This window comes from Neovison vison, chromosome 6, assembly GCF_020171115.1.
Source record: "Neovison vison isolate M4711 chromosome 6, ASM_NN_V1, whole genome shotgun sequence".
Lineage (NCBI taxonomy): Eukaryota > Metazoa > Chordata > Mammalia > Carnivora > Mustelidae > Neogale > Neogale vison.
In genome coordinates, this window is record NC_058096.1 from 38,814,962 (window position 1) to 38,828,073 (window position 13,112).

At 32.4% G+C, this 13,112-nt stretch overlaps 1 protein-coding gene across 3 annotated transcripts in view; it reads left to right on the forward strand.

Moving 5' to 3' along the window:
• Window positions 1-12,138, forward strand: part of CADM2 (cell adhesion molecule 2) — a 1,078,599-nt gene extending 1,066,461 nt beyond the window's left edge. For all 3 annotated transcript variants that reach the window (XM_044251154.1, XM_044251156.1, XM_044251155.1), the window contains 2 exons: window positions 9,038-9,163; window positions 9,995-12,138. In XM_044251154.1, the coding sequence (XP_044107089.1) occupies window positions 9,038-9,163; window positions 9,995-10,113 (245 nt within the window). In that variant the 3' untranslated portion in view covers window positions 10,114-12,138. The remainder of the gene's footprint in view (window positions 1-9,037; window positions 9,164-9,994) is intronic.
• The last annotated feature ends 974 nt before the right edge of the window (window positions 12,139-13,112 follow it).

A 13,112-nucleotide genomic window follows, 5' to 3' on the forward strand; every position in this document is an offset into this window, starting at 1 on the left:
GGCATAGATTAAAGACTCAATAAATTATTCTCTCATTTAATCCTCACCCATCAAACTCCCATTAGTTTCATTTTCTTCAATCTCATGTTATGCAAATTTTTTTCTATTAATATCCCCTCCCCATTTTTCAAATATTCAGACACTTAGAACAGTTCACCATTATCATGTAGAGAAAAGTCCTGAATGAGTTTTTTAGAAGTTGAAAAAAGAAGCCTATATTTTTCTACACAGCAATTTATATTTTCCACCTTCCTCCCCCGCATATAACTGTTAGATAGTGCTTACATTACATTGTGTCAAATATGCCTTTAAGCTCTTTATGTACAGTAACACGGTTAATCTTTGACAACCCTGGAAAATAAGAATTATTCACATTTTAAAGATAAAAAGGTTAAGAAACTTGTTTAAAGTCAAATCAGTAGCAGTAAGTGGTAAGCAGAAAGTGGTTTGGTATAAACAATTAAGTAAGTGTTTGGTATAAGCAATTTGTAAAATCAGGATTTTGTGAGCAATTCTTTGACTTGAAGACTTTAACTTGCTTTTTTTCGATTCTATGGTTTTCCTTTTATTTGTGTACACAGTACAACATAGTTTCATTCCAAGATTTATTTCATCTGATGTTCTGGGTGTCAATCACTACATCTTAACCACTGTGAAACATAGGTGGGTGAGCATATTGAGGGGTTTTCAGGGTTAACTCACTACAGCACCTAATACAATGTACAACTCAATCACAGGTAACTCACTAAAAGAAATTGATTGGTATAGTCTTGTATCTTCTATATGTCTCCAAAAAAATTGACTGGAAGTGAGTATGGATTATCCACACTTCCCCAAGTCTATTTTCTATGGCCTTAAATTTTTACATAAGTCAAGTGAGAGAACACATGAAAAAGATCATAATACGGTTTCCACATTAGTCAGTTCAGGCTGCCAGAAATAAAATACCATTGATTGCCTTAAACAACAGAAATTTACTTTTCACAGTTCTGGAAGCTAGAAGGTTAAGATGGCCAGGTTCTGGAGAAAGCTCTCTTCCTAGCTTGCAGAGAGCTGCCTTCAAATTGTGTCCTCACATGGCAGAGCAGGAGAGACAGAGAGAGGGAGGGAAAGAGAAAGAGAGGGAGACTTAGCTCTGGTATCTTTTCTTTTAAGGGCATTAATCTCACTGTGAGAGCCTCACCATCATGATCTCATTTAAACCTAGTTTTCTCCCAATGGTTCCATCTCCAAGTTCCACTACAGTGAGGAATAGTGCTTCAACATAAGCATTTCGTGGGAAACACAATTCAGTCCATAGCTGTTTCTTAAAATAAGAATAACCTACTTTCTAAAGTCTTAAATACACAAAGCAAGTACATTCCCAGCAAGAGAAGATTCAGTAGAAATGCTAGATGTCATTTGATTATGATTCAGAATCACTTAGGGAAACTAAACTTGAAAAGTCATTTATGCTTTCTATTTCTAACTGTGACAATCCCAGCTTTACACTTATTTTTGAGTTAAATCTCATACTTTTGAACCATTTTAAAGTTAAACTGAAATTTCTCCAAGAGTTTTCAATCACTTTAAAAAATTCTCCCAAATGGGTACAGAATATAAGTGGATTTACTGTTGAAATGGCTCTTATCATGCAGTCTGGTCATATTTGGTCTAAATTTGTACTATTCTGTTCCTGATTCATTTGAATCTTGACTCACAATGACTGATGAATGTTACTAGGGAACTATTTAGTGACTTTTCTATAAGAGGCACTGTTTCTTTCATTAATTCTTGTATTTGTTCCAGCTTTTTCTTACTCATATTTTTCAATATTGACATTGAATTCTATTCCTAGATTTGTCAAAGACTTCTCTTTATTTTAGTCTCAAACTTAATTGGCAGTTTTCTGGTCTACTATCCAATTCATTACTCCATATTTTTAAAATTGATACTAATCTATTGGTGCGCTTCGGTGACTCAGTGTGTTAAAGTCTCTGCCTTCGGCTCAGGTCATGATCCCAGGGTCCTGCGATCAAACCCCCATTGGGCTCTCTGCTCAGTGGGGAGCCTGCTTATTCTCTCTCTCTCTCTCTCTCTCTGCCTGCCTTTCTGCCTACTTGTGATCTCTGTCTCTCAAATAAATAAATAAAATCTTTTTAAAAATGATACTGAACTATTGATAATGAATGTATCATCTGAACCCTGATATTTAAAGCTTTGTAGATAGTATTTATTAGGTTTCAATAAGAAAACAGTAAAAACTTTTTATCAGTTTCATGAGTGACTTAGCATGTTTATTACAGTACACATCCTTAGAATCTTATCATTTAAAAAAATTACAATTGTTAATCCAAATGTGGCCTGGAAAACATATATATTTTAATATACAATGAAAAATCATTCTCTTAAAAAGAGGCTTGAAAACTAATTTTAAAATATTTACATAAATGATCTTAGTTTTACTTCTTTCTTACCATTTTTTTTCAAGCTGGAAATCATATGTGATAACTTATAAAATTACTTATCATAAAATAATTCTAACACTTGAATTAAAAACTATGTAACATTTATGAATTCTGCATGATGTGATCCTAGAAAGTCAGATGTTCTTTCTTTGGAGTTTATACTTTTCATTTTAAAGGGGAATTTATGACAGACAAGCTACTTGATAGAAAACCCCAGAAATGATTTCAGAGATAGAATTACATAATTTAGGTTTCTCCTTGTTAAGGTGTTAAATAAAACTATAAGGTTACTTTCTACCCTTCTGAATATCAGAAATTATGAACCTAAATATTATTATTTGACATAATTTTCTCTTTGGAGACCTTTAGTAAGTGTTCAGTAACCCAAATTGAAAAATGTTAAATTTAGAAAGTTTTAGTTCTATAGTATTCTTTGTGTTTGTGCATTGTCAACTAAAGAGACTGCTAATTATTGCCAAATCCATTGGGATTTACTTACTCCAGTGTTAATAGACTATCTCCCTCAAATCATAGACTAACACTTGAGAATGAATAACGGTCTAAGATATATGATGTATTTATCTGAATAATAATGAAGACTCAGCTACCACTAAAGGAACTTCAGAACGTTGTACTTTTTAAAATTTTTTTATTGCTATGACAGTAAGAGAGATATGAGAGAGGATATATAAGAGATTCCCACCGAGACCAAACCATTTAAATTATATATTATTTTTCGTTATTAAGATGATACTTATCTGATCCTCAATTTCAATCATTTGTTTTAGTTGTTAAGAATAGAAATTACAGACAGACTTTTAGCTCTAACAGTTAAGGAGGAAAAGGAAAAGCATAACCAACAGTGTTCATTTAAAAAAAAATAAATTCACAAATAGATGTGCAGAGTAACATCTATATCCATAATATCTTTGAAACCTTAAAAATTCTGGGGCCATATGTTGACTTATTTTGCTGATGAGGTGAAAGCTAAAACTTGAAGTGTTTAGTTCACAGACTATGAGTATATGTAGAATATTAATGAAGAGAGTCAAATAAATGTGTTTGCATTACTTTCTCTGAAAGTCCTATTAATATACCTACAAATGTACCTAAAACACAATGATAATATATGAAAACACTATAAATTTAAATTTATTTAAACAAATTCTAAAAAGATTGTTTTACTGTACAGAGAAAAGGAAGAATAGTCCACATATCTGAGATTCTACTGTGATCATGAAGATTATAGGCAAAATACATGAAATAAATCAGTGAAATTTCTCACCAGTAATGATCTACATCCCAAGACTCTTTCTAGTCTACCCACTATGTACAGATGCCATATGATATATATTTTATTTTAAAGATAGTTTCTGTAGGTGGATAGATTTGCAGCATTAAAGCTGAGCAGGAATAATTACCAGCATCAGAACAAAGAATCCTTCTTCAAAACATTTCAACATTAATAATAAAGAAAATGCAAGTATGGGTAAACAGAATGAAAGTTAATTTGTATCCATTGAAAAATATTTTCAGTAAAAGAAGAGAAATAATGTATGCTCAACAAAGAAAAGCATTTTCCCAGATGTTTAAATGGAATTGTTATACTACAATAAAGAGAATACTATAAAACTGCCACTTATTATTGTCAATGGTATGCAACTACCTAAAACATCTACTAGTAAGTACACAGTGGGATTAAATAGTGTGGTTAAACCTAAGTCACAATCAATAACAAAATTCTTTTGGAAGAAATAAGAAAAATCTATGGTAGAAAGTGAAATCAAATAAACACAAGATAAACTTGGGAAATATAACTAAAACAAAATGTAAATTAGTAAAATGATTATAAAAAAGTAAAGAGGGAATGACACATATGCAACATGAAATATGCATATGAATATGAATATGAATATGAATTTTCTACCAGGACACATGTGGATTTTCTGAAGAAGAAAAGAGAAAAAAAAAGGAATAATTGTTAATCAAAAGAGAATTAAAAAAAAAGAATTCATAATCTCAAATCAAATGAACTAATTTGATTTTAATTTTAAACAGTAGGTTTCCAAATGAAAAAACATTTTGACTTGAGGCAAATGACAAAAATATATCTAGGTAAAATATCAAAATACAGTGGAGGAAAAAACAAAGAATGCAGTCATTTAGAAAAAGCAGGTCACTTAAATGATGGGAAAAAAAAAACCAAACCTGAATGATTTCAGATTTATCTTGGTGGAGTGAGGGAAAACAAAGAGCCAGAACACTGACTAATTGTTCTGAATTCTAATGAATCTGAGTGTGGATTCATTATACTAATATATTATACAAGGTAATACTTAAATATCCAAGGTTCAAGAATGTTATTATCATGAAAGTTTCCTATGAGGAGATGTGTACTGCAATTTACTTTCAAATTTTAGATAAATAGGAAATGTAAAAGAAACTCTAGATATTGGGATGAGTAAAGAGACCTACCATGGTCAAAAGAAGGATTCCAGCTTGTCCCTCTAGATTTTTGCTGCAATTCTGAGATCATCAGAATCAAGACGATATTGTCATCCATATTGGTATCAATAATAGAAAGAAAAATCTGGGGCACCTGGGTGGCTCAGTTGGTTAAGCAATTGCCTTCCACTCATGTTCATGATCCTGGAGTCCCCAGATCAAGTGCCACATCAGGATCCCTGCACAGCGGAGATTCTGCTGCTCCCTCTGACCTCTCCCCTCTCATGCTCACTCTCTCTCTCAAATAAATAGATTAAAAAAAAAAAAAAAAGAAAGAAAGAAAGAAAGAAAAAGGAAAACCCTAGCAGAACAACTTAAACACTATTTAAACAAGTTGGAAACTGAGTAGGTTTCATGGTCATAAAATGAAAATGATAAATATAATCTTGACAAATACTAGACATAATATTTTAGAAAATGAAGTACAGGAGTCCCTAGTGGCTCAGTCTGTTAATTGTCTCTTGACAAATCAAAATCTCTTGATTTTGGCTCAGGTCATGACTCAGGGTTGTGAGTTGGAGCCCTGTGTCAAGCTCTGCACTGGGCATGGAGGGTGCTTAAGATTCTTTCTTCCTCTCCCTTTGCCCCTCTCAGCTCACTCTCAAAAAAGGAAGGAGGAAGGGAGTGAAGGAAGGAAGGAAGGAAGGAAGGAAGGAAGTTCCTTCCTTCTGTTTTGTTCTGTTTTATACTTTAGCATCAAACCATAGACCAAAATACATTTTAGATAGATTAAAATATGACAATAAAAATGTTAGATGACAGCACAAATCTATATGTGTATAACCACATCATGGCAAAAGTATTTCAAATCATGACCCACAAGTCAGACATCATAACACAAAAGTTTGATAGATTTGATTACATAAAGTTATAATGCTTAACCATCACTGAAAAGATAATAAATGAAGAATAAATAAAACTCGCTTAAAAATATTCATCTTTCTATGGAGAAAGCTATTGAAACAGAAAATTTGAATAGAAAAATGGTCAAAATGAATAAGCATCCATTTCAAATTAATGAATTCATATGGGCAAAAGCAGTTAGACATATTTATGGAAACTTGTAAGTACTAAATATTTAACACTTAGCAATACTACATTGGCAATTTTTTTAAAAAAAATTTAACATCTGATGTTAGTTTTATGGGGGGAATCCTTCAGATGTAGATGCTACAGGATAAATTCATACCATCTTTCTACAACATAATTTGGCACTATTTATCAAATGCCTTTAAATAATGTTTATGCCAACTGGTTCAGCAATAGCATGTTTCAGAATTTACCTTCAGGAAATGAAATAGGTACATAGATGTATGAACAGGAGTGATTTCTCAGTTCCCCCAAAGAGTGCTCAGTTCTGAGCGATATTCAGCAAACAAATTGGAAATGATTTATGACTATCTGCATTTGGGGACTTAAGCAAGAAGTGGGGTTTGAAACTGGTTCTGAAGTGTCTAAACAAGCAATAAGATTGGGGAATTCTAAGACATGACAGATTTTTTTTTGCTTCATTTTCTTCCTGTTTTTCTTTTTTTATAATTTTTATATTTACAACCAATGCCAGAAATTAAGGAAAATACAAGAAATATATAATAAAAATATATTAACAATAGCTTCCATAACAGATTAACTTTTTAATGCACAGTGTTTTTAAAATAAACTTTTTATAATTTCTATTTTATTATTTATTTATTTATTTTTCCCTTGTGTGGTTTGATGCATGTATTTTTAATTGGGCAATTTTCTTCCAGGTGGAGACTGAATAATCTATTTCCGTACCTACTCTTGTAGCTTCTCTCATTTTCAATTTATGTCTCCTGAGATCACCCTGGAGAGTTGCATGTGGGATGTTTTTATTGGCTGGACCTTCATTCTGTTTTCCAGAACACAGAGACATGGTTACATTCAACTGAAGTGAAGCTGGAAAATGTTTAGCTCTGTGCATGGAAAGAAGAGGAAAAAGTTTTTAATTAGTTAGAAATATCTTCCCCAATATGTCCTTCTGATCACCAAATATTTCTTCACCTCTTCTTCTGACACCAACAACTGCCATACTCTGTCCAAAAAGACAACCTAATGTTCCATCAAGCCAATGTAACTAACTCAAAGACTAAGATCTTCAAATACCCAAAATATCCTCTTCATCATATCTGGATATATTAGTCTGGAGACAAATGAATCAGAAGACAAATTATTAATACTCCTCTCTACCCATACACAAAATACAGTGCAAGAACAAAGCCATGAGGAAGTGCTTCTTAATATAAGTGCTCCCATCTGGAAATAAAGAAAGGAAACACTGAGTAGTCATTATCCATAACAATTTTGAAAACATGCCAGACTAGCCTTAAAGGATCCCTCTGCCTTGGCAGTAGTTGTAATTCCTTGAAGAAATGGAATTCTCTTCTGTACACTTATTTGCTTCCTGCAGTTCTACCCCATGGGAAGTTCAACCTGTCAGTTATATTCCATGGTCACATTTGGAGTGTATGTTTGGGAATATGTTCTTCATAGGAACTGCACAGCTTTTATACTCTACCTCTTGCATTCAACCATCAACCTCTTGCATTCAACCTCAAACAACTGAGGTTGTTTGAAGTTTTAAGTGGACTTTTTCCCCCTATCTAAATATATGCTACTTTCTCATAATAGTTTCATTAACAACACATTAGACTCCTAATATGTCATATTCATGTGCCTATTATCATACTTCAAGATCTTTGGAGAGCATAATTTCCAGGCCCAATTTATTTCTTTACTTTTCCCGTCCCCGAAATCCCTCCTTTAGAATATAAGTAGTTACTATAAGGATATTGGCAACATGGTCTTGGGAGGGTAGACAGTATACTTAACCTGATCTTTGCAGTAGGCTTTGTGGGTTTTGTTGTTCAAAACTCACTCAGTTTTATCCCTTTTTGTGTGGCTTCTGTAGGTAGTTGATTTTCTAAACTTTTGAAGTTCCCAGTTGTCTAGGTTTTCTTTTGATCTTTTCATTTCTGCTTGAAAACTGGCTATCCTTTGCTGGGTTCATCTCTTTCCTGTAATTTTACTAGAGACCAAATGTGAAAGTATATTATTAATCTGTAACTCTCCAGCTACTTTCTCTAAAACTACAAGTCAAATAGGCAGTTAATCCTCTACACTGAGTATTCATTTTCCTCCTTCTGTCAATCACATTTAACCCAATTTGTAACAACCTCCTCTCCTTGAAATATGTTCTTTCCTTTGATCAACTACAATGTACTCTGTGGGATATTTTTCTATCTCACTGTTTTCTCCTTCTCAATCAGCTCTGCTGGAAGCACTTTCTCTTCCAGGACTTTAGATAAGGGAGTTCCTCAGTTCAGTTTTTAGACTTCTTTTCCTCTCTATCTAGACTTACTCCCTTGGGGAGTTCATCAATTGCTATAGCTTTAAATAAGATTTATATGATAATAAATTCCAAGTTATCATTTCAGTCCCAGCATTTCCCATGACACAGTTTTATTTTTTAAGTGAGACAGCTGTATCCATCACACTAAAAAATATACATGTGTGTACACACACACACACACACACACAGTCACACATATATTCAGAAGGAGAAAAGAAAGAAAAGGCATAAACCATGCAAAATTATACATGTTTATTTGACCTGACACCTGGGTGGCTCAGTTGGTTAAGTGTGGGACTCCTGATTTCAGCTCAGGTCATGATCCCAGTTCAGGGTCATGAGATTGAGCACCACTTTAGGCTCCATGCTGAGTGGGGAGTCTGTTTAATATTCTCTCTACCTCTGCCTCTGCCCTTCCCCCACCCTCATGTGCTCTCTCTCCCATTTTTAAAAAAAATTATATATGTATATTTGTTTATCCAGTCTTAAAATGTATAGTCAATGACAACTGTGATTGATGTGGCAAATGTTATAGCCCCAGGTATGTTGTACAAATGAATATCTGTTGACTAGATGGTTGGTTTAATACACATTAATGAAATTTTATTTCAATAGAAATGTTCTAATTTTTAAAAGAACTCATTCCAATGCAAATATATATTCTATGCTTAAATAAGATATCATTTGTGTGATGTTTTATTCTCTTCTCTAGATCCCAATGCTCTGGCTGGCCAGACTGGCCCTGATCATGCTCTTATAGGAGGAATAGTGGCCGTAGTTGTATTTGTGACGCTGTGTTCTATATTTCTGCTTGGTCGATATCTGGCAAGACATAAAGGTAGGTAATATTTAACAAAGTATTCTTATCTTAAGTTTAACAAAAATCATTCTGAAGACTAGCTTTATCGTGAACAATTAAATGAGTATACGTATATATGTGACAGAGAGAGAGATTTAAATATGAAATTACTTCATAGAAATCTTGATTATTTTACTTAATGAAGGTTGGTTTGGTTTAACAAAATAATGTCTAACCAATAGCCAAAGGTCACAGAGTGAGTCACTGGCTCAGGAAAAAAAAAAAAAAAGAAGAAGAAAGTAAAAAGGAAAAACAAGTTTATAATTTATCTCTTAGACTGACATTCAACTATAATGTTAAACATTCGGTCAACATTTATTGTTTGTAGGTTTATAGATATACATATGGCCATATTAGTGAAGAAAATATGTAATTTTTTTTGCAATGGTCTAGGTAGCAAACTATTGACATAATCTACTTTTAAGGGGAGTTTTCAAAATGAGGATGACACGTTTGATGTGATCATTATCAACATCTTAACAAAGGACCCTGATTGCTACAGCTGCACAGAGCACATGGTCTATATCCATCATTAAAGAAATCAAACTACTCATCACCCACACTAGTTAGGCAGTTGCCTCTAGTCAACCTGGCCACAGCTTCATCTATAATATATATCTGAAAGCTGAAAGATAGTGTGCAACAGTAGAAGAATGAATTATGTGGTTTATTATGTCACAGAATATGTTCCAACATATGAGAAATCTGGCACAAGCTCCTTCCTAAGTGAATGTAGCTTTAATTCTGGCTATCTTACCATTCTCACAGAATTGACATATATATATATTTTTTTTCTTCCAATACCCACAGGAACATACTTAACAAATGAAGCTAAAGGGGCTGAAGATGCACCGGATGCTGACACAGCCATTATCAATGCTGAAGGCAGCCAAGTCAATGCTGAAGAGAAAAAAGAGTATTTCATTTAAAATGCAGGCCAAGATTATGAGTTTTCTTTACCAGGCTGGCTGCTGGAGAAAACTGGCTATCATCTTTCAGAATTCATTTCTACCATCTTCTGCTACCTTTATTAACTTCCATACCGTACTGCTATCAGTAGCCAGTGTATACCAACAATCAGCTGTTGAAAGCATCATTCTTTAATTACTGTACCATCCATAATGCAGGACATTTCTTACTGCCTAAATTCCACACCATTGCTCTTTTAACATACAGTGCTTGAATATACAGCCTTAACAATGTTACTCATCTCCTTGGGTCATGGTATTGAATTGTTTTTATATGTTGAAAAAAAGTATGCAAAGGTGTTTTTTTTTTTTTTTTGCCCTCATTTTTTTCCCTTTAAATCATAAATTTTGTCAGTGTACCACTGGACAGTTTTCACAAGGAACAGGATTAGGTAAAGACCTAATGCATCTAAGTTTAATCAGAAATTAGAGGTTTACAACAATGTTTTCTACATGTCTGTCTTCAAAGACATGTTTGGAAACATACACCCTAGAAAACACAACTGAAAATACTGTAGAATAGATTCTGGAATGTTTGAGATAATACTGGTGAAGCTGTATCAATTTGCTATTTAAAAATATAGTATTTGATACAGGAGCCATGTGTGTATGCATTGCAATCATGACATGACATCTTATATAATTATATAGATCTGACCATTTGGTTATTTTAGTTTCATTTACCAAAACATTTTTACAAACATTTTACTGCTTCAGGAATCACAAAGATTTCATTCATTTTTCTAATTTGATTCTATAATTTATTTGCTCCATAAAGACTCACCTGCCTAAACAAAATTGAAGTATTCATAGGGCACAATTTTGAGACATTTAGTATCTGTATATAGTGCATATAATAAATCCAATTAAACATTATTTGATACATATTTAACTTTTTTGGCTGTAGGTAATTCAGTCATAAGTAAGCATTTTCTAATGTCCATTATATCCCTTTAGATATTACTTAAACCAATATTATAAGTAGATAACATGTATTAGTATTTTTGTCTGTATGTCCTAGCACTGTTCAACAACAAATTTTTCTAGTTCTTGTTAATTTTTATTTGTTATACAATGGAAGCACAATGTTATAAGGAAAGGTAATTTTAAGCTAACAACCAGTGCACAGCCTCAGGTTTTAAATTACAACCACAGTTGAATAATAACCTAAAAGTAAACTCTTAGTTTGCTAAAAATTTACAAATTTTAATTTGGCAGTTCCAGAGCTGCTTACCTATGTTGGTTTGCCAAAAAGAAGTGTTTAAGACATGTTTTCTGTATAAATGAACTAATTCTTTATATTAAATTCCTGTCTATGCATTTTGTGAGGTACAAACTTATGAACAGTTAGTGATGGAGAATTTCTGCCATGCTTTTAACTCCAAGGTGAAAGTCTCTTTCTCTGGATTATTTCTGAAATTTTGGTGTATTTAACATTAAGAAATGCTGTATTCTTAAATATGACAGAGTCAATCTAAAGTCATATTATTTCTTCTAGTAAAATATAATACTGCTAGATTAGTTCTCATTAAATTTATTATATGCTAAAAATTAAAAATCCAGTTAGATAAAAATTATTTTCCCATTCACAAGCATTGCACCTTTAAGAAGAAAACAAATATGACAATATGGTAGCTACACTTGTGATGTCTGAAAGTATGATGGCCTATGGTTTTAAAAATAATATCTTGGAATTTATTTTTGGGAAATGAGAATGGTTGAGTATGACATCATGTATTAATATCAAATGGAAGACAAGGGTGCTGTATCTTAGATTATTTATCAGAAAAGTATAAACTTTTAAAGACAACGTTAGAATTTTTAAATTGTTTTTTTTTTATTGTTGAAGCATTTATCTTGTTGATTTCTCACAAAAGAAAAAGGACGATGTCAGTCAAGCAGCACTTTTTCAGAATATACAGAACATAAATAATATGATGTGGTTGAGTGTTAACATAATAAATCATATACAGTATGACATTTTAAGGAAATAAGTCTGCATTGATGTGATTGCATGCTTGTTTTTACAGTTCACTCCATACCATCTGTGGAAAAATGCAATAATATGTTAATATAGTATGGTAGTTTGAGAGAATCAGGTAGGTGCTACTAGACACATTGAAACTAGAATAGGTTTATAAACTGTTCATATCTTTCAATGCATAATCTTTAGAAAGACTCCACAAAACAAAATCCATCCTGTTAGTACAAAATGGAAAGGTTCTTATTACAGAAGTAAGTCATATAAACTGCATCATCAATTACTATTTAAAACTTAATTTCAGGATGCACTTACAAAATTGCTACTCTTCATAGATGCTGTATTTACATCCCTTTTCATTTTGTCTATATTCTACTTGCTCCAACTGCTAAATTGTTGCCTAAATAACTCAATCATTATTTATAGCACTATAAAATTAGACATCAAAAATTGGTTGTATTTCAAAATTTTTGACTCTTTTAACCCTTTAGAGTAATATAAAAAGCCAATAGAACTCTTTAAAAGAAACTAATATATTAGGATTTGTGGCCTCTAATGAAATGTTTAGCCAGTTAAAATAGTTAGATTTGAATTAGGTATCATTTTTAGTTCTTGAAAAATATAGCAATAGAACTGTATTTTACTCTCTTTAAAATTTATTCTATTTCCACCAAACAAGGGAATAAATTATAAAAACTCTACACATTTCTATAAAAATCAGGAAAAAATACAAAAATGGGACCATGTTGATTGCAATGTGTGAAATGTGCACATGTGTATGCACACAGCCAATTTCTGGCTCTGCTTGTTGAGCACAGTAGCTATGGAACTGAATGGAAGGAGTGTGAACACACATATATCCCTAGTAGAGTATGAGACATTATTCTTTACCCAAAGTAGCTATTCTCTGCCAGTGTACTGTTTACAGTGTAAATTGATTGTCCTCCATCAAAAAAGTGTAAACAGCATTCTTTTTTTT